The sequence below is a fragment of the Dermacentor albipictus genome, unplaced genomic scaffold (assembly GCF_038994185.2).
Source record: "Dermacentor albipictus isolate Rhodes 1998 colony unplaced genomic scaffold, USDA_Dalb.pri_finalv2 scaffold_15, whole genome shotgun sequence".
NCBI lineage: Eukaryota > Metazoa > Arthropoda > Arachnida > Ixodida > Ixodidae > Dermacentor > Dermacentor albipictus.
Window position 1 is genome coordinate 13667309 of NW_027225569.1, and position 23227 is coordinate 13690535.

The following is a 23227-nucleotide window of genomic DNA, read 5'->3' on the forward strand; positions in this document are numbered from 1 at the left end:
GCGCCAGAAAAACGTCGGTGCCTCGGTACCTTTGAGACGAAGAAGCGCTGGCCAAGTCTTTTTGAAAGATAAGCAAGTTTTGCCCTTGCGCGCGTTCTTGAACTTATGATTTACGTAATGAACGTTGTGTAACTAGCTAGAGCAAAGCGCTTTCTGATCGTAGGTTGGCTATCTTGCTGTGCACATTTAGCAAGCAATTTCACTAAGGCTTCCTCTGATGTTACAGCGTACTTGCATTCTGCTGTGAAATATATGCTACCCGCCTTGATTGCTATGCCTGAATGGGCACACAATTATGAAAACACTGAAAGTTGCTGTTCGTTGGGTAGTTTTCTGGCAAGAAGTTATTCGTTATATATGCATTTCCGCAAGTACAGTACATGTGTAATGTATCCGTCGATGTATCATGGGCTTCGCGCGTTGGCACACGATTCCTATGTTTGACGCTTAAGCAGATAGAAGCTTGTATGTAGATTTTTGTATGTATACGCGTCGCGAGAACCTGTGTGGATTGTTTATGTTCTTCAGTGTCTTCGTGTATGTGTCTTGTGTGTTGCAGAGCAGATATAGGTCGCTATTACAATTTTAAGGTTTATTTTTAATTGAGACATTTTATTTTTTATTTATTTATTTATTTATTTAGGAATACTGCAGGCCTTAGAAGGCCCAGGCAGGAGGGGAAAGGTTCATACAAAAAAAAAAGAAAACACAATAGATTGACAAAGGAGTAAAAAAAAGAAAGCTCCGGAAAAAATGTAATAGAAAGTACAATCGCATAATGAGTAAAGCACCTCTAAATAATGCATAGAGAGTGGCAGATGCAAATTGAAACACTGTTTCACAAGCAAAATTTCAAGGTACAGGAAATGTAACAGAAAAAAAAAGGAGGAGTGCATAATTCAAAATTACTACAACGCGCAAATGAATAAATATTGGACCATGATACAAATTGAAACGAGATTTCGCAAGAACAAGCACTAAAATTAGATAGTAATAGACGCTATTGAGTCAGTGCTGAGAAGTTTGTTATAGGGTAGGCTGTTCCATTCCGTTACTGTTCGAGGGAAAATGAAGACACAAAGACATTGGTTCTACCATTATAAGGCGTTAATGATGCAGCGTGGCGATGTCTTGTTCGGCGGGCAGTAAGGGGTGTTATGTAACGTTCGGGAAGCAAGAAGAGAAATTAAGCCTGTGAATTTTTCTTCTTAGTTGCAAAGACTGAATATTGTGTTCAGCCATTAACTGAGTTGGGGAATCACTTGTGCGATATTTAGAGAAGATGAACCTTACTGCTTTACGTTGTATCATTTCTAGCGCATCGATGTTAGTTTTAGTATAGGGATCCCATACAATAGCTGCATACTCGAGTTTAGGACGGACAAGAGAGGTGTAGGCGATAAGACGGGTTTCAGAAGGAGCGTGTTTTAATTTATGCCTGTGGTAGCAAAGCTTCTTAAAAGCCGAGTCGCAAAGATGGGAGATGGGAGAGTTCCAACTAAGGTTACTGGCTATTGTAACACCGAGGTATTTATATTCATTCACCTCCGCAAGAGGTTTAGATGCTACGCTATAGGTAAACGACAATTTATAAATTTTTCTAGAGATTTTCATAAATACTGTTTTATCAATGTTAAGCTCCATGTCGCAACGCGCACACCAAGCTAGCATGTCTTGAAGGTTAGAGTTTAGTATAACTTGATCTTGTCGGCAAGTGATCTCATTAAAGAGGAGGCAGTCATCAGCAAACAGTTTTATTTGTACGGGTTGAGTAACAGTGTCTACAATGTCATTAATATATATGTTAAATATAATGGTCCAAGAACACTACCCTGGGGAATACCAGAAGTGACAGGAAGGGTGCTGGACGAGCAATTATCTACTACTACGAATTGCGTACGGTTAGAAATATAAGCGCGAATCCAATTTACGAGATGGGAAGGAATGTTCAAATGTTCAAGTTTTTCTATTAGCTTTGCGTGTGATACAAGATCAAATGCTTTCATGAAATCCAAGAATATGATGTCAGTTTGCCCTGATTTGTCGATAGTGCTAGCGAGACTGTGAACTACAGTGGTTAATTGGGTTTCAGTGGAGAGGCCCTTTCGAAACCATGCTGCATAGGAGATAGAATGGCTCTATCGTCGAGAAATTTATTGATTTCAGAAGCAATAATATGTTCTAAAAGTTTGCAACAAGATGAGGTTAGTGAAATGGGACGATAGTTTGCCACTAGTGATGGATTGCATGTTTTTACTTCTTCCGGCATTACTTGTGGGATTTCAAATTCCTCTAGACTATTCTATCTTCCATTATCGTCGTGGGTGCCACTGGCGCTGTATAAATCTCTATCATCATCATCATCATCATCAGCCTGGTTACGCCCACTGCAGGGCAAAGGCCTCTCCCATACTTCTCCAACAACCCCGGTCATGTACTAATTGTGGCCATGCCGTCCCTGCAAACTTCTTTATCTCATCCGCCCACCTAACTTTCTGACGCCCCCTGCTACGCTTCCTTTCCCTTGGGATCCAGTCCGTAACCCTTAATGACCGTCGGTTATCCTCCCTCCTCATTACATGTCCTGCCCATGCCCATTTCTTTTTCTTGATTTCAACTAAGATGTCATTAACTCGCGTTTGTTCCCTCACCCAATCTGCTCTTTTCTTATCCCTTAACGTTACACCTATCATTCTTCTTTCCATAGCTCGTTGCGTCGTCCTCAATTTGAGTAGAACCCTTTTCGTAAGCCTCCAGGTTTCTGCCCCGTAGGTGAGTACTGGTAAGACGCAGCTATTATACACTTTCCTCTTGAGGGATAATGGCAACCTGCTGTTCATGATCTGAGAATGCCTGCCAAACGCACCCCAGCCCATTTTTATTCTTCTGATTATTTCCATCTCATGATCCGGATCTGCCGTCACTACCTGCCTCAAGTAGGCGTATTCCCTTACGACTTCCAATGCCTCGCTGCCTATTGTAAATTGCTGTTCTCTTCCGAGACTGTTAAACATTACTTTAGTTTTCTGCAGATTAATTTTTAAACCCACTCTTCTGCTTTGCCTCTCCAGGTCAGTGAGCATGCATTGTAATTGGTCCCCTGAGTTACTAAGCAAGGCAATATCATCAGCGAATCGCAAGTTACTAAGGTATTCTCCATTAACTTTTATCCCCAATTCTTCCCAATCCAGGTCTTTGAATACCTCCTGTAAACACGCGGTGAATAGCAGTGGAGAGATCGTATCTTCCTGTCTGACGCCTTCCTTTATTGGGATTTTGTTGCTTTCTTTATGGAGGACTACGGTGGCTGTGGAGCCGCTATAGATATCTTTCAGTATTTTTACATACGGCTCGTCTACACCCTGATTTCGTAATACCTCCATGACTGCTGAGGTTTCGACAGAATCAAACGCTTTCTCGTAATCAATGAAAGCTATATATAAGGGTTGGTTATATTCCGCACATTTCTATATCACCTGAAATCTCTATAGAACTCTTCAACCACTTGAGCTATCTCATCCATATTAGTAATGATATTGAAGGCTTTGTCTCTTGATGTATACATTTGATTATGGCCTATTCCTAGTTTTTGTTCACTGCTTTTATAGCGAATATATCGCAAAAGAAGCATAAATATAGCTGAGCACAAATTTCGCATTAGGGAGTGCCGTAATCGTCGGTGACCTTTTTTCGTCACTGTGATATCTAGAGGGACAGGGCTAACCTACTCGGCAGAGAAATCGGAGCTGTTACTGTACAGACCGACTCGCTGAGGTCGCAAACCAGGCAACTACAGGGAAGATCTCACCCATAGAGACGAGATACATTAAAGGACACCCAATGGGAAACCCGTTGCCAAGGTCGACAGGATCAGGGTATTGGGGCTCCTCATCTAAGCCAAGGGCAACAACTCAGAAACCCTCATAAGACTGGAGGGAACTGTAGCGCAAATCATGAGGCTAATCAGATGGATAGCGAACAAACATAGCGGGATGAGAGAGGAAAACACGATCTGCCTAATACAGGCCTTTGTAATAAGTAGAATAGTATAAGTAGCGCCGTACTTGAAATGGCAGGTGGCGGAATAGATCAAACTAGAATGCCTCATTCATAAAATATACGAACTAGCCATAGGGCTACCGATCAGTACCAGCACAAACAAGTTGCTACAATAAGGCCTCCACAACACGATAGGTGAGCTCATTGAAGCGCAATGTACGACACAATATAAACGCCTCTCTAAGACTAGAGTAGGCAGACGCAACCTAGAGACTAGACATAGGTTGCCACACACAACACGGTGCCAAGGGGGACATCCCGAGAGAGACGAAGGAAACAATGGTAATACCCCAAATTCCAGAGAACATGCACCCAGAACACAATAAGGATAGACGAGAGAACAGATCGAAGCAGATACAAAAGAAATTCGGCAACGACAAGGACGCAGTCTTTGTAGACGCGGCTCGATACAGTCGCAGACGGGGGTTTACGGCGGCCGTAATCGATAGCGAGAAACAGGGTAAGACGTGCGCGATGATACGCACCACAAGTAACGAGACAGCGGAAGAAGTAGCCATAACGCTCGCAGGAGCTCAGGCTAACGCAACCGTGATAGTCAGCCACTCTCAGAAGGCAATAAGAAACTTTGCCAACTGCCGAATCCCCCCGGAGGCACTACGCATTCATCTTGCAGGAGAAGAAAATTGCAAAAGAAAGGTGTACATCACATGGACACCTGCTCACACCCTCGCAGAGGACGGCAACGAGGCGGCACACGACGCGGCTCGAGGGCTTACAGAGCGAGCCGCAGTCGCAAGTGACGCTCCGACACCCTCCGGACGTGTCGGTGCAGTAAATGAGTGGGAGTGGGAGGACAGACTGACAACATTTAATGACATCACGAAACACTATAGGTTAAAGAGGGGCATTTTCCCACGACCTCACCCAAAATTGTCAAAAAAGCAGTCTGTCGCATGGCGGCAGTTACAAACTAGGGCGTATCCGAATCCTGCACTCTCGCACATCATATATCCGGATATATATCAAATGGACAAATGAAACACTTGTGAATCTAGAGCCACTCTGGAGCATATATTATGGAAATGCTGAGGGATACAGAACAATAACGAGAACGCGGCCTCTAGCAACAGCCTTCGCACGCGCTCTGAAGCCGCGCTGTGAAGCCCCGCCCTCCAGGATCAACTATGGGCCGTCCAGCGGGCCAAGGATGCCGCCAGGACCCACGAACTTCTGGCCGTCACCTAGGCGGGGCCTTTGGCCCTCCCCACTAACTTGCAGGAAATGCGATAAAGTTATTTCCTCCTTCTCCTCCTCTGTGATGCTACTTTGGAAAAAGGAAGTACGTACTACACAGCAAACAGTTGAGTTTTGTGAAGATGCAAAGTGGTACAAAGAATACCTCGAAGAAGAGTGGCATATCTTGAAATGCGTCGCATGTTAAGGGGCAGTTCCTTCATTTTTCTAAAAGCAGCACTACATTTTGCTGTATGTGATATTTCACACAAGCTGTAGTTGCGATGAGACGTGGCAAACAATTCACAATAACACGCAAAAAAATTTTCCTGTGACAATGAAGTAATTATTCAGCCGTGCTTAACCCTTTCAGATGCTGTCTAGATCTTTGCGCACAGCAGGGTAGCGCGTCAACGGCAAAAGCACTGATAAAAGTAATAATACCTAAAATGTGTTGCATACATCTTGAAACACCTATTGGAACTTCGTTGAAATTTTTAACAACAAAATGTGTGAAAAGGAAGATGGTTTGGGGTTTTTACTCGAGGTCAGTATGTTTTCCACAATGTCATGCACCAGGATAATTTTCATGTGGCTCGGTAAGTGTTTTTCAACCTTTTAAAAACATAAAACTGATTACGTTCTCATATTTTATGTTCATGTAGTGAGTTTTCGCATGGAGTCTACATTCCGTAAACTTGATAAAACTCAATAAACAAATGACAATTCCTAATTTCCTCTGCAGCTGTACACTTTCTATGATTCTGATGATGCGAGAAATGTAATGAAAGCAAATTTTCTATCAGAGGGATAAATTTGCGTCTGAAAGAGATAAGATGTATGGAAGCATTGCTGTTTCCGGCTCCCACAAGCATCTTCAATAGGTCCATAAAGTCTAGTACATATTGTAGCACTTGCAAGGTACCATAAATATTTCCCGTGCACAAATCGCGTGCTAGACGTGCAGTTACTAACTACCGGCTGATATCTATCCTCTGCACTGCGTCAAACGCATTTGAATCGGTATTGTACTCCTTGCTTTCTCTTAGTGTTAAAGTTTTAATAAATGAACAGCGTGGTTTGTGTGCCGATGATTTAAAACTATTTGTGAGTGTAAACAGTGATCACCGCTGCATCGACCTCCAAAATTTTTTTTTAATGTGTCGACAAAAAATTGATAACTATCTTCAAGGACAACCTTTGCAATTCTGGCGACCATAGTTCAGTCTTTACGAATATACCTCAAGTCGAACCATCTTCATCCTCATAATTGACGTCTTCTATACTCTTTATACACTCTTCCCCTTATCTTAACGCCGAGTAATAGATCACAACATTGATTCAGGCCAACCTATCAGCTTTTCTGTCTTAATAAATACCTCACTCTATCTATCTATCTATCTATCTATCTATCTATCTATCTATCTATCTATCTATCTATCTATCTATCTATCTATCTATCTATCTATCTATCTATCTATCTATCTATCTATCTATCTATCTATCTATCTATCTATCTATCTATCTATCTATCTATCTATCACTCTCAATGCGCACCTTTAGTCTCAAGACTTCATTAATCAGATCTTTTGTTCCTGCATAAGGTGGTCCATAGCATAATACATTTCCTGAAGCTTCGTGATCACCTGCTTCATTCTTCGTGCTTCAGCAGTATACCAGGCAGCATTGCACATGCTCGGCCTCAACTCGTGCAATTAAAGACTGTCTTAAAGACAGTGAATTAAGAATGGCGCTACTCCAAGAAAAAAAGTGATAAGAATTGTGCCTGTAGTGATATATTTCAGAGTTCATTTCCTGTGTTTTGTATATATGTAGGTAATCATGTTGTATCATTACCTCCCTATTACAATTCCTCGTTTTCTTTTTCCCTATTTGTTTCTCTATGTGCCATTGTTTTGGCTACCACACTTGTGTTCTGAGTACATTTGGCTCGCATATTGCTTTTTAGGTGCACCAGTACGAAGGCTCTCTAGATATAATAAACATTGATTCATTGATTACTATCGTAGTATCAAATCACATTTTAGAGCGCAGCTCTTTGGCGTCCGTTCCTGGGTTTCGCGTCGTCGTCGGCGTTGTCGTCGGCCTCGTAACCAGCTCCGCCCCCCTTTCATACCCCCAGCGCTAGCAGCGACCGACTGATACCGCTGGATGCCGCTGACGCCGCTAGAGAGTCAAGATAACGTGACTGCATAGAACAGCGTCGCCGCCATGCAGAAAGAGGAGGAAAGGGTCCCCCCCCCTGTTCTTGTGTGGCGGATAGGGTGCTCTTCAGTTGCCGACGCGCCGGTTATTTCACGTAGGCCCCGGCACGTCGACGAATACGTGACCACCTTCCCACGGCTAGACCTGGTTCTTAGCGCTGCGGAAGCGAGGGTATCATATTGTTTGTGTCGGCATCGGCGGCGTTGTCCCTGAAACCAACTCCGCAGCTGGGGTTGACTCACTATCGGCGTCAGCGGCATCAGTCAGTAGCTGCTATCTCTTCCCTCCTCCCTTTAGCGTGCTGTCCGCTTGCTGCGCGCGCCTCTGCCCCCATCGTTTGCCGCTGGGTGTACACGCCGCCCCCCTCCGCCCTCTTCCTGCGAGTCTCCGGTTGTCAAAGCGCCGGCTCGAACTTAATTCCTTTCTTCGCTCCTCCTCCAATGCAACCCCTGTGCGGTGGCAATCAGAGAGCCAGATCGGTGGCGGCGGATCTGTATATGTGCACCGCCCGAGCCGAAATTGCCGCTGCCGTTCGCCACTGCGAAATTATCTGCCAGTTCTTTCTGAGCCATGAGCGAGACGACCAATGGAAGTCCTCCGTCTGCTGCTGCTGCTGCTGCTGCTAAACGAGCTGCCAGAGCAGAGGCCCAGCGCCGTCGCCGTCAGAATCCAGAGGTGCGTGCCGCCGAAGCAGAAGCTTACCGTCGCCGCCGTCGAGATGATCCAGGAGTACGCGTCGCCGAAGCAGAGGCTAAGCGCCGCCGCCGAGAAGACCCTGCCGTTCGCGCCGCCGAAGCGGAGCACTTCCTGCAACTCGCATTAACCGTCCATCGATTCACACCGATGTTAGTAGTGGGGGACTTTAATGTTGACATAAAGACAAACAGCAATTTCCTAACACTTTTGCGGGAGAACATCCCGTTCCTCTCGCTCGTAACGCGTCCCACTGCTGTGACAATCTCGGGAGGCACTTGTATAGATCTCGTCTTTGAGAATCAAGCATTGGTGTACCAAGTCGAACATATATCAGTCTATTTCACCGACCACAAAGCTTCCTTCATGACTGTCAAGAACTGTTAGTGGAGTCTTTGTTAAAGGAATACGTGTGAAAAATAAAAAAAAATTCTGTGATAGCGCATACATGTGTTGCTCGATTTCTTTGCCTCAATCTACCGAAAAGGTGAAACAGCTTATTTGCTGCGCTCAAATTTCGCATTAGGAAGTAACGTAATCGTCGGTAATTTTTTTTTTAAGTATGTACTACAATAACATTTCAGTGCAGTAGTTTCTGTACAATATTGTTATAGTCTGACAATTTATAGAAAGCATGAATTGAGAAACTTCAATAAAATGCTACGTGCGTGATTATATGGATGGTGATTCGAATTACTTCTGAAATTCAATAACTGCCCGCAAAGGCATTCACTATTGTGCAATGAAATAAAATGCCACAGCAATTATTGCTTGCCTCGTAGTATACGTTGAGTCTATTTACACACACACACACACACACACACACACACACACACACACACACACACACACACACACACACACACACACACACATATATATATATATATATATATAGATATATATATATATTTATATATATATATATATATATAAACTAGTTTACTCTTTTCTGAGTTTAACTTTTTCACCAACCAGTTGCAATGAAACATGGCCTTTACAGAGTGAATTTTTTTCTAGCAATACACTCAAAGCAGCTCAATGTGAAGGCCTCTCGATGCAGTGTTGAAGTTTCAAAAGAACATAGGAAAACTCGATGGAAGAATATTAGACAGAAATACGAATCGGCAAGAAACAAGCTACGAGTTACGTGAATTTTAATTGTTCTAGATGCTTGCTGTTTAGGGAATGCTACTGGTGTTTCAGTTTGTTTCGCTGATTTTATTTGAACCCTCTTTTTCAGGTTTCTTTTGTACACCAAGAAGCATAATTATATTGACATGAATACTTCTCTTTCTGTATCCGGTGACCGTATTTCACTGGTTAACTAATTTTAGATGTCATCGCTTGTCGCAGGATGCGCCTACAGATATCGGAAGTTTCGCGAATGCTAATGATGGGTCTATCAATTGTCTCTTGTTCACGGACCTTGCGTAATCGGATTACATACGCGACACGAATTTTGTAGCAGTCTCTGGAAGGGGCGCGCACCGGCGAATATGCTGAAACTTTTGAGGACTGACATATAGAAGCGGAGGCGCTCGACTCGGAGATCAGACCTCCACAATCGACGATTTTGCTGGCCGCTCTCGCTGCGATTGAACGGCACTTGTTTTGCTCGTCACATGTTCCCCCAATGTAGAGATAAATTTGCAACTTCCAGTTTTGACTCTGCATCATTCTTCATTGTCACTACTACGTGACAGTGCTTCTAATACCGATTTTTCAGTGATGGTTTGCACTTATAATTCTTACATGGTTCGCTGTGCAATGAGCCACCAAAACTTAAATCGTATGACAGCTTCGAATATGTTATGGCATGGTCGTGCAGGTGCTTGGAAAGCGATCTTGTAGACAGACGACGACGCGAGCGCAAGCACTGATGTCGATATTTTGTGCACTCTTGTTACTTCAATGGTAAAAAGAAACCATTGCTGCAGGCGTACATTCAATAACAAAACTTGTTTTTATATCTAAAACAGCAGACAGATCACTAACCTATTGTTGCAAGGTCAGTTTCGAGCAGGTTGTTTTAGCGCGGACGGAAAATTTACAGCCGACTAGCCCATCTCTGGGAAGCCAAGACATCACTACACGCAAGATAGAACAAGCAAAGGCACAACCAAAAGCTTCATAAGAAGATCGCAAGCATCAATCCCCAGCTAGAAGTACATTGCCGGACTTTAAGCCGCCAACATTGGTATGACATCTGCAACGCAGTCAACGGGCAGCTGCGCAATGACAGCCCGTGGCCTCGGCTTAGTCACCTTTTGGGGAGAAACGCCGAGCAAGTCTGCTGAGCTACCAAATTTGCAGCGCCTTTTGCCCAAGGAACGGACAGCCACGTGTGATCGACAGCTCGTTGACACGCCTGCTACAAATCTACTCCCCTCAATGAGCCGATGTTCAACACGATGATTACACTGGAGAGACAAATGCGACACTGGATGAAGAATTTCACGAGTCAGAGATACGGGCAGCTCCCCACGACCTTAATGGCAAATCAGCACCTGGTCCCGACAAGACTACGCTAAACATTCTACGAAACCTCGATGATGCCTCGATCACCGCTCTGACTGCATACGTCAACAAATACTGGCGAGCAGGTCACATCCCAGAGGCGTGGAAATGCTCTAAGACAGTCCTGATACCGAAGGATGGCAAGCCATCCAGCCTCGATCACTTGCGGCCCACTTCCCTCACATCCTGCGTTGGCAAGGTGATGGAGCACGCGTTCCTCTGCCGTATCAAGCGCCACCTCGTGGACGCTGGAGCGTACCCACCCACTATGGTGGGCTTCCCGTCACACCTCTCCACTGAAAACTTCATGCTCGAGCTCTAATACCAGATTGTCAACGACCCAACTAGCGGCAACCAGGCCGTCCCCGGCCCATATCTCGTAAGGCCTTTGACAATGTCGCACATACAGCAATCTTGAGCCGGATAAGCAAGCTCAACACATTAAGGCTTCTGCAGACACGGACGTACCCTAACCCGGTCATCATGAATAAAATTAATCCGGACTGCGCGGTTTCAATCTATTGTAGTAAGTGTGGGGGTTTGCTCGATTTACAACACATGCTGTGGCACTGCTTGGCGTTGGCCGGTGATGGTTCTCAAGGTGAACAGTGGTGGCAGCGAATGCTGCACAGTGAAGTGCTGGCGGACCAACTCAGGGCTGTCCAGAGGGCCCGTGTGATGGCAGAGGGGCTCGGCCTCTCTGTACCGACGTGGGAGCGGCCCGCATCAGTCCCAGACTGATCTCTCAGGACCTAAATAAAGTTTTTCATACCAAACCATGGGCGAGAGAAGCTACAACTACATCAGAGACTTCCTGTCATGCCAAAAAGTCACCCTCGTGGTCGTCAGCATGACATCAGACGAACATGCCCTGGAAACACACGCACTCCTCAAGGGTCGGTCATATGCCCACTCCTTTTCAACGTCGTGATGCTGGATCCCCCGGCCTAGTTCGACGAGATTGACGGCCTCCATCACGCCTTGTATGCGGAAGACACTACCCTGTGGTTCTAAATGGGCAGTGACGGTAAGATAGAAGGCACCTTACAAGCAGCGGTCTATGCAGTCGAAATCTACCTCCAAGACACAGATCTCCGACTAACTCCAGTGAACTCGGAGCTGCTCCTCTATCGCCCGCGCCGCCAGCCCTAATACTACAGGTGAATCGCGGCAATGTGACGAAATAATCCTACATACGCAAGATGGCTCCTGTATTCCCCGAGTCCCGAAGATACGCATCCTCGGCATGCATATAGCAGCCAACGGGTCAAACACAGAAGCTATCCGCAAGATCGAAGACAAGGTCACAGGGGCTACGCGCCTGATCAAACGCATTAGAAACAAGCACTCGGGCATGAAGGAGCACAGCGGCATGCGCCTCATACACTCTTTTGCAATCAGTCACTTTGCTTATGTTGCTGCCATCCACAAGTGGAACGCCACCAAAGGGAGAAAATCAACACCCTTACATGCAAGACTTACAACATCGCCCTTGGCCTGCCCAACTTCACAAGCACTGCTCGTCTGCTACAGCTGGGGGTATATAACACACTTGAGGAAATCGTGGACGCGCAATGAGCCTCGCAACTCGAACGCCTGTCCCTGATAGCCACGGGCCGGCACTTGCTGCTGAAACTGGGCTTCGATCACGACGTCCAACACGGTCAGAAATGGTCATTCCACCCGACCTTAGCGACACGCTGATCGTGGCACCAGTGCCTCGAAACATGCACCCCGAATATAACAGTGGCCGACGCAAGGTCCGTGCCAAGAAACTGCTGCGCTCCTTTTGTGGGAAGAACACTACGCGCTTCGTAGACGCGGCAGAATACCTATGAGAACACCGGTTCACGGCCGTAAGCGCAGAGGTTAACTTGCGGCTTACGCACGCGTGTAGTGTCAGCACGGAACACCTGGAAACAGCAGAAGAGGTTGCAATTACGCGTGCGCTTACCGACCGCCTCTGCGAGGTAGTTCTTAGCGGCTGACAATCCGCAGTTCATAACTGCGCGCGCGGGCGCATTTCCTCCGAAGCTCTCCAGATACTAAGGAAAGCTGGTCGACAGCACTTCGATAACACCGATATCATATGGATCCGAGCACACGTCGCCACCCCCACCGACCAGGGAGCCCTAACTTGAACGAAGTGGCACACCGCTCTGCGCGAGACCCCTCTTCTAACTCGGAACTCCTGGTTGAAAACATGCGAGAACGCTTAGTCAGATTCAACGACATCACCATGCAGTACCACCTACGCAGGCGGATATTGCTCCTACCTTGACAAATCGGGCAGCGGCAGCGGTGGCGGTGGCACGTTGCTGCACAAGAGTGCTCAAACAACTGTTCTGAATTTTGCAGTTCCTTCGCTGCTGTCCGTCTGCAAGAATTTCCGTATCAAGCGTGATCTGCATTCTGCTGGCTTCATTGACGCACCATGTGTGGCTGCCTACGTGCTGTCATCACGTGAAGATACGCCCCTTCCTTCTGGCTATAAAGCTGCGCAAGTCGGCGAGAGCCTTCACACATCGGGCAGCGGCAGCGGTGACGGTGGCACGTTGCAGCACAAGAGTGCTCAAACAACTGTTTTGAATTGTGCAGTTCCTTCGCTCCTGTCCGTCTGCAAGAATTTCCGTATCAAGCGTGATCTGCATTCTGCTGGCTTCATTGACGCACCGTGTGTGGCTGCCTACGTGCTGTCATCACGTGAAGATACGCCCCTTCCTTCTGGCTATAAAGCTGCGCAAGTCGGCGAGAGCCTTCACACATCGGGCAGCGGCAGCGGTGACGGTGGCACGTTGCAGCACAAGAGTGCTCAAACAACTGTTTTGAATTGTGCAGTTCCTTCGCTCCTGTCCGTCTGCAAGAATTTCCGTATCAAGCGTGATCTGCATTCTGCTGGCTTCATTGACGCACCGTGTGTGGCTGCCTACGTGCTGTCATCACGTGAAGATACGCCCCTTCCTTCTGGCTATAAAGCTGCGCAAGTCGTCGAGAGCCTTCACACATCGGGCAGCGGCTGCGGCGGCGGTGGCACGTTGCTGCACAAGAGTGCTCAAACAACTGTTTTGAATTTTGCAGTTCCTTCGCTCCTGTCCGTCTGCAAGAATTTCCGTATCAAGCGTGATCTGCATTCTGCTGGCTTCATTGACGCACCGTGTGTGGCTGCCTACGTGCTGTCATCACGTGAAGATACGCCCCTTCCTTCTGGCTATAAAGCTGCGCAAGTCGTCGAGAGCCTTCACACATCGGGCAGCGGCTGCGGCGGCGGTGGCACGTTGCTGCACAAGAGTGCTCAAACAACTGTTTTGAATTTTGCAGTTCCTTCGCTCCTGTCCGTCTGCAAGAATTTCCGTATCAAGCGTGATCTGCATTCTGCTGGCTTCATTGACGCACCGTGTGTGGCTGCCTACGTGCTGTCATCACGTGAAGATACGCCCCTTCCTTCTGGCTATAAAGCTGCGCAAGTCGTCGAGAGCCTTCACACATCGGGCAGCGGCAGCGGTGGCGGTGGCACGTTGCAGCACAAGAGTGCTCAAACAACTGTTTTGAATTTTGCAGTTCCTTCGCTCCTGTGCGTCTGCAAGAATTTCCGTATCAAGCGTGATCTGCATTCTGCTGGCTTCATTGACGCACCGTGTGTGGCTGCCTACGTGCTGTCATCACGTGAAGATACGCCCCTTCCTTCTGGCTATAAAGCTGCGCAAGTCGGCGAGAGCCTTCACACATCGGGCAGCGGCAGCGGTGACGGTGGCACGTTGCTGCACAAGAGTGCTCAAACAACTGTTTTGAATTTTGCAGTTCCTTCGCTCCTGTCCGTCTGCAAGAATTTCCGTATCAAGCGTGATCTGCATTCTGCTGGCTTCATTGACGCACCGCGTGTGGCTGCCTACGTGCTGTCATCACGTGAAGATACGCCCCTTCCTTCTGGCTATAAAGCTGCGCAAGTCGTCGAGAGCCTTCACACATCGGGCAGCGGCAGCGGTGACGGTGGCACGTTGCAGCACAAGAGTGCTCAAACAACTGTTTTGAATTTTGCAGTTCCTTCGCTCCTGTCCGTCTGCAAGAATTTCCGTATCAAGCGTGATCTGCATTCTGCTGGCTTCATTGACGCACCGTGTGTGGCTGCCTACGTGCTGTCATAACGTGAAGATACGCCCCATCCTTCTGGCTATAAAGCTGCGCAAGTCGTCGAGAGCCTTCACACATCGGGCAGCGGCAGCGGTGGCGGTGGCACGTTGCTGCACAAGATTGCTCAAACAACTGTTTTGAATTTTGCAGGTTAGTTGTCTTTTCTTACTGTTGTTAAGCTGCAAGTGCATACTGCCGCCACTGCTGCCACTGCTGCCCATGGTTTAGTGTCTTGCTTGCAATGTCATCTGAAAATTTTGATCCTTGTTCTGCATGCTACGAAGACATTATAGATGGTGAAGAATTTATGACTTGTGCAGATTGCTGTCAAAGGTTTCATATAGGGAAGTGTGCAGGGGTTGGGGATCGGAGTTTCAAAGCAAAAAATGCTGAATTAGGAAAAGCCTTGAAATGCTTGACATGTCGATCTTCGGCGTCTCGCAGTCAGGATAGCAACAGTGATGCATCTTCTGCTGTCCTATGCAAACGGCTTGCTGAGATTAGTAAGTCATTGGCAAATCCCGCGGCCAAAGTGGATGATCTGACATCTTTGAAGGAAACCGTTTCAAGCATTGAAAAGTCTGTACAACATATGTCTGACACGTATGACTAATTGCTCGAAGTATCTAATAGGCATGACAAGGAAGTCGAGCTCCTGCGTAAGAGAGTTGACGACATTGAGGCAAACCAGGACGGGCAGCAAATTCGAAAACTGCGTCAGGAATTGAACGACCTGAGCCAGTACAGTACGCGGCAAAACATGGAAATACATGGAATGCCTGTGACAGATGGTGAACATTTACTGAGCAAAGTAAACAGCCTTGCTGTGAAGCTTGACTTGCCCACACTTGTAGCAAATGACATTGAAGGGCTACACCGCCTTCCATCTCAACCAGACAAGGTGCCTGTGGTTTTGATCCGTTTTGCCAACCGATCCACAAAAACAGACTGGATTTCAAAGCGCAAAGAATGCGAAGATGACATTCGATTCTTTGATAACCTGACGGCTTCTAGCAGGTATTTACTGTGGCTCGCTAAAATGAAGGCTAAGGAAATGAAGTACGCTTTCGTCTGGTCAAAGGAAGGAAAGATCTACGCTCGAAAGCAACCTGGTGCACGAGCCATCAGGATCGCTTGTGAGGAGGACATTGATAAGATGGATTAATCACTGTTGCCGCGAGACTGCGCAATACACCTGCTCAACAATGGCTTATTTTACTGCCGAGTCATTCACCGACTTTCTAAAGGATGGTGCTTACAATCCTCGCAACACACTATCTCTTTACCACTTGAACTGTCAATGCCTAAAAAATAAATCAGAAGAAGTAGAAGCTGAATTAACTAAACTGAACTTTAATTTTGACCTTATTGCCTTCACTGAAACATGGTTTACCTCAAATGCAGATGTCAGCGAGTTTCCTGGTTACAAACCCATTTCAGTATTTTGAGATGGAAAGTGTGGTGGTGGTGTACCTTTATATGTGCAAAATTATTTGTGCTTTGAGGTCTTGTCGGATTATTCAATTGTTTGTACTGATTTTGAAACTGTCTGCATTGCTTTTGATAGAGTTGCTATTATGGTTGTGTATCGCCCCCCTCAAGGAAATTCTGACAATTTTATTCGCTTCATTGATTGTTTTCTGCAGTTTGCTAACCAAAACAACTGGCGTATCATTGTGCTAGGTGAGTTCAATATTAACTTTTTGGAGGATAACGCTCTGAAGATTAACTTAAATGAAATAATGCTGTCTAATGGTTGTGACAATACTATTAAATTGCCTACTCGCATATCCTTGCACTCTGAAACATTAATTTGTGCTTCACTAATTTCCCACCTCAGAGTTGCATATCCGGTGTTTTTCCTTCTGGAATTAGCGATCACTTGCCTTTCTTTTCCCCTTTTCCTGATACGACCAAATTGAATAAACGCGTTCACGCTCGTAGAGTTAATGATGAAAAGAACATCTCCAGATTTTGTCACTTGTTGTCTACAATTAATTGGGTAGATGTACATGGTGAAAATGACTCGTCCCGTGCTTATGATATATTTATTCAGAAGCTGCTTGAATGCTATTACGCTGCGTTCCCAACTCAAACTATAAAAATACATAGAAAGGCTAGAAAAGAATGGATGACAGGAGCGCTTTTGAAACAAATTAAAGAAAAGAACAAAATGTTCTCTCGTTTTTTGGAAACGCGATGCCCGGATGATTTAGGTAAGTTTAAGAAGTTTCGAAATAAATTAAACTCAGATCTAAAGAAAGCTAAATCTTCTTTCTATATTAATAAGTTTTCGTCAATCTTACACAATCCTAAATTACTTTGGCAAGGTATTAACGTTATTATAGGGAACAGGAAGAATTGTCTTCCCTCTGAGCTGAAAGTCAATGGGGTGAATTATGCTGGAGTTTCACTTGCCAATATGCTGAATGAACACTTTTTAGTTGCCGGAGCATACCGACCCTCTGCTAGCTGTCATTCAACTCGGTCTGTTGACTCATACTTACCCTCTTGCAGTACTGAATCTATTTTTTTGTCCCGTACTTCAGTGGATGAAGTTATTTCTATCATTAATTCATTCAGGAACACCTGCTCACCTGGAGATGACTAAGTTGCTGCTTTTCCTATCAAATGTGCTGTAAACTTTATTGCTGGCCCTCTTACGCATATTTGTAACAGAATGCTTCTTTCTGGTGTATTCCCTAGCAAATTAAAAATCGCGCGCGTTACCGTTTTATTCAAAGGAGGCAACAAAAACGACCCAAATAATTACCGTCCCCTTTCGGTATTACCTCTGTTTTCGAAGTTAGCTGTGCGTGTACTCTATAGGCGACTAAACAATTTCTTACAAGCTAAACATCTTATCTGCCCCCAACAGTATGGCTTTCAGGCAGGTAAATCAACAGAATCTGCTCTGTTAGATATTAAAAATTCTATAATTAACAATTTTGAAACTAAGCTTTTTTCCGTTGGAATTTTTCTCGACCTGCGGAAAGCTTTCGATACAATACTGCTCCACAAATTAAAGACTTACGGGATCCGTGGAGTGGCAAATTCACTTTTGGAAAGTTATCTAACTGCACGGATACAGTACACTCAGATTCATGATGTAAAATCCAGTTTTGGTATGATAAAATTCGGTGTCCCTCAGGGTTCAATTCTGGGACCACTTTTATTTATTCTCTGTATTAATGACATTGTAAACATTCCATTAGCTCCTAATATCATGATGTATGCTGACGACACTAATGTCTTTTTTTCCGGCTCCAGTCTCCAAGTAATTGAACACCAATGTAATACCCGGCTTGAGGAGTTAGCGGTTTGGCTCTATGTTAATCAACTTCAATTAAACGTCAACAAAACAAAGTTTATGCTCTTCCATCCAAAAAACAAACCATTAGATCATCACATCAAACTATTTTTTAATGACTTTAACATCGAGCAAGTTCATAGTTGCCGGTTCCTTGGTGTGTTTTTTCGTAGCGATTTGGGTTGGAGTGATCATATAAACTACATTAGACTAAAAATGGCCAGATCTATTTATGTTATTTATCGTGTTAAACATCTCCTCCCACTACAAGTTAAAAAACAGTTATATTTTGCCCTTGTTCAGTCTCACCTGGTGTATTGCAACCTAGTGTGGGGTACATGCAACAAAACTGATTCACACAAATTGCTTTCTCTCCAGAAAAGAGCTCTACGTTTATTAAGTTCAAGTTCATCTGTTGAAGCAAATCTTTTCGAAACATTTCATGTTCGCAATTTCTTTCATTTATTCAATTTTAGTTTGGCTCTTCACATTTTGTATAAAATCAAGCATGACTTTAACTCTTTTTCTAATACTTATAATTCAAGAAACGTTGCGTATGGTCTAGGTTCCGTTGCCCTATCTACTGTAAGACCCAGAACAAATTATGGTAAACAAACAACCGATAATCAAATTATAACATTGTGTAATACCTACCAGTCTCTTACTCAGATTGCTTTAGAATGTTATATTGTGTCTGTTTTTAAGAAAAAACTGACGATTCTTTTCCCCCCCGGTTAAATTTCAGCTAATTCCGTATACTTGCTTTGTTCTGTATAATTCTGTATAATGTTTTGTTTATTGTTAATTGATATTTATTATTGTCATCATTAACTATTTTTCTATTGTGATCATGTTTGCTCTTTTTTTTTTGTCCATTCGGCCCCCGTTTCCATGATGTGTGATCGGGGTGTAGGCCTTGTCAGGAGGTATGCTTGGTCTACCTCCTTAAGCCTCACCTCGAGGGCATATTGTATATAATATGGCCAAATAAACATACTACTACTACGTCAACCCAAGCTGAAACGTTATCAGGCAGTCATCTAGCGACAACTGCAGACACAAACCTTCCACATCTTCGGTACGATTAAGGCACATTTTGCCCGTGCAACACGCGAGTGCTCTTTGCTGGTTCTGTCAGGCAAATAGAGCGACGCTCTCACGCATATTGTGGGAGTGTTCTGTTATATCAGCTAAAACGGTAGTATCCCCGTAGGCTCTTGCGTCGAAGTGGGCCGCCGCTGTCCGCAGCTTCAACCACAAGACACAAGAGTGGGCAGTCCAGCACGCGAGAGAGGCGGCGACGAGGCAAGGCCTCGAAGTCTCCTCATGGGAGACCTGAGTCCGGCTCATTAAGCTTTGCCAGATTTACAATAAAGTTGTTTCCATCCATCCTAGGCCTGACTTTGACGGATACAGACAAAATTGTCCAGCAACAGTGCGCCGACGCCCGGGAGCGAGCGTCGGTGCGCGTCAGAGTTTGTGTCCACTGGTTGCGTGCCATTTTCCTCCTACGGACGCGAAGCGACGCGTTCGCTTGTCAGCGCGTGCCGAAGCGTACCGACGCACGGCAGTGGTTGGGCCCTAATGTGACGCTCCCTTCGGCGCTGTCACTACTGAGACTGGTGGCACGATTTCGCCGAGACGAAGGAGCGCTCTCGTCGTTGGTGGAACCAAGGTGTCGCTCATCGGCTTCCCTTGCGGGTTTTCACTCGCACGTGCAGCATACAACGCGCGGCGACGGTGTTATCACCGTTGGACCTTGTGTGGAACATCATGGTGACGGCGATAATGTGGCTGTGGTTTTCACATATTTGTTAACGCAATGAAACAATGCGTTTTGTCACTCTCTGCTAGGTCTGCGTGGGAATGAAACCCGGACCTCAGGGGTGCGGGACGAGCAAGCTTCCCCAACCCCACGTTGGCTCCACGGTTCTCGCTGAATTAAGGTGTACCTATCGCGTGTGTGCACGCATCATTGGGCACGTGACGACGCAACTAATGGGGAGTAGGCGGCGCCACGTCATGAGCGTATAAAATAAAATAAAACAATTTCGCCAAAGTGATTATAATGCTTTCGCATTCGCACACGTAGCCAGTCTTAAATGTCTCTACTGATTTTTTCGCCTCGGAATTGTGCAAAAGCTTGCAATGTTCTACATGCCTCGCCATCATCTGAAGCACCCATGCTTTAGCAGTGAAAATTGAAGTTTGTTTATCAGATAATTGCCTAATACAATAGAAAAGCGCCTGCATCTTATCACTTGTAGTGAATTTTCCCAATTGCTTTGTAACTGGAAGAAGATTGTTCGTCTATCCTCCAAACGTGAGCAAGAACTTTGATTCTTAAGGTCATCATCATCATCATCATCATCTAAAATAGGATGACGAGAAGAAGCAGTACATTTGCACATTTCAGTTGGGCAGCTTGGGTCATTGCTAACTTCGTAACCCATAATTTCATTTGGGCTATGTCCACTTGAGTGCCATAAGTAGCCTGTATTGCCGTTTACAACTTTAATTGTGTCAGTATACGACTGCTTTGTTAAATTTTTAAATGCTCTCATTGCTTCATTTATTTTATTGCTGCAGTTAAACAAATTCGTCTATTTAGCTTTCTACTCAGCTTTGTAATTGTTTTATTACTCAGACATTATTGTTATTTGAGGTTTTAATTTGGTTCTCGTGTTTTGCACTAACTAAACACACTAATAAAGTGCCGGCTTCTTCTATATTGTGGCGTAGTGGGTAAACCGCTTGGAAGCCAGAAGAAGAAAAATTGGTGGTGTCGCGTTTGCAGTTCCTTGGAAGCTCAGGGACAACCAACCAACCTTGTGAGGGGCAGCTGTTACAGCGGAAAACAAAGCATGGGTCAGAAGACAAGCCGACAGGCTCGCGACAGGGTTCCAGTGTCGACACCCGTTGGTGAATATAGCCCACCCCGTAGTCAAGCGAGTGGCGGATCCTCTCCAACACCGACAGCGAATGCCCTAATCCATGAGCACGTCAGCCAATCGTCCAGTGGGTGGTGAGTGAAGCGGTTGAAGATGTCCAATTTATAGCGGTTGGAGTACACGAAGGCAATCTGTGGTCCGCTTCTTGCTAGCAGGCGATGTTACGAAGGCAAGGGGTTTAATTCTGAGAAGTAATTCAAGATTATATAATAATATTGCGATGCCCTTCAACTGATAGTGAAAAGATCGCGCGCACAGAAACTTACGCAAACACACCCTTATTACGATGTTTATTTATCGTTAAAACGCATTTTCTGCTTTGTGTCGTACAAAAACCGCCACGCCACAATTCGCGTGCTGTCGATGCGAGGAAGCAAATGTTAAATTAGTGAAAAGAGCGGTGGCGCTGCCTGACGTCCTTACGGCGAAACACCGCATATGTTGTCCCTCGCCAGAGCAGTGAAGGGTGGCGCAAGAGTTTCGTTGCAGCATAATACGCTAGAATACTAGAATGTGTGTCATCCGTATCGAGGCTGGACAACGGCGAGACTTCTGCCGCAGCTATGACAGTCGCAAATGGCGGTGTTCACAACGAGCGTGTTACGACGTTTCTGTTCCCATAGTCTTGCTACTGCGGCAGTTTGAGTGTGGCGGCCTTTTAAAGCGATGGTTTATTTGCCTCTTGCTTCGACTTTTCAACTGCTGCAGCTGCAGTCGCTGTCTTGCACGTCGCGTCGGTAGGTGGTTCAGAGCGTGTATATCCATGGCAGGAGCGCGGCAGAGTGTAAAGGCGACGTTATACACTTATTTTGACCTTTCAATCACTGTCTACACTGCCCTGTGGAATGCTGTTTTTATCCGTTACCCCGTTCCGAAGCATTGCATAAACTATGGGGCTCACGTTTATACTATCCTTTAAACTTTATACTAAGGTTCAACAGTCCGGAGGGGAGGTAAATATCATGGAAGAGAGTAGGCAGGTATGGGGAAAAAGCGTTACCGTTCAACAAACTAACTTTGCAGGAAGCGAGTTTTAGGATAGCGTGATGGCGACGTTTTCCTTGAGGGACGCCAATAAAATGCACTCTTTAAATTTCACATTCAAGGTACACAATAGATTTTATCTATTCGCAAAGCCTTGCATGTGCGTCCGAGACGTAGGAGAGACAGCTCAGTGACAGCCAGTACCACGTTGTTTACCGATCCGCGGCGAAATGAGTGAAAGCCCGTCGTCTATGGCCTTCAAGATCTTGCGATCTCAGAAGCCAAATTCTGTCGCGCCTATTTCTCGTCTTCTCCGATAGCTGACACAACGAAGCTTATGCCAGAATTTAGTCTCTTAGTCCTTGACGCGGGCAAAACGACAAGCGACCTCGAAAAATCCACAAAGGTATGTATTCACAATACTCTGTCGTCGAAGTGGCCCAGACTAAGCGAAATTAGTTTACAGATTTGCATTGAACAAAGTGAATTGTACAACAGCAAAGCCAAATTCAGTTTGGAGTGGGCGGCCGGGACCTCCGCCTTGTTTGACGTGAACTACGTAAACCGCCCAAAGAGGGTAACGTCTGAGAAATAGCGAGCGTACGGTAAACCAATGCTCTTTTACAAGATGCCTGCCGCATGGCTCGATTTCACGTTGTAGCGGAGGCTCCCGTGGTTAAGGGCAGTCGCGGAAAGACGGCCCTCGCGGCCGACAACACTTCCTGTTGCGGAGGAGGTGACGACAACGAGGCCGTCGCGCGCTCGGCACATGGCTCAGTGAGACCAGGGGTCCTCACTAACAACACACGCCGATTTAATCACGGAGGTAGGGGCACGTGATTATAGTTTGCAACTACTCGCGCAACTAGCGCTCGGTGTCGACAGTGGTGAAGAGGTTGAAAGGGGCCGGCCCAACCTTCTCAGCTCACGCGGCAGGCGTCTATCAAAGGAGGCAGTGGCCAAACGCCACGGATCATTTAGCGTTCTGCGAAAGCGCAATTCGGTCCCGCTATTCCGTAAAGCCCGGTTGCCATTCTAAACACGTTAAACTAAAACTCTCTAATGATAGCCTTGCGCTCTTCGCTTGCCTCATGCATACTGGGAGAGGGCGGGAAAAGGAAAGACGATGTAAGAAGGGGATGAAGCGCAACTGCAAAACATG

At 45.8% G+C, this 23227-nt stretch overlaps 1 protein-coding gene across 1 annotated transcript in view; it reads left to right on the top strand.

Moving 5' to 3' along the window:
• The first annotated feature begins 20906 nt into the window (after positions 1 to 20906).
• LOC139051849 (leukocyte elastase inhibitor-like) overlaps positions 20907 to 23227 on the top strand; it is a 31805-nt gene continuing 29484 nt past the window's right edge. The window contains exon 1 of the mRNA XM_070528869.1: positions 20907 to 21155. Coding sequence (XP_070384970.1) covers positions 20995 to 21155 — 161 coding nt within the window. The 5' untranslated portion in view covers positions 20907 to 20994. The remainder of the gene's footprint in view (positions 21156 to 23227) is intronic.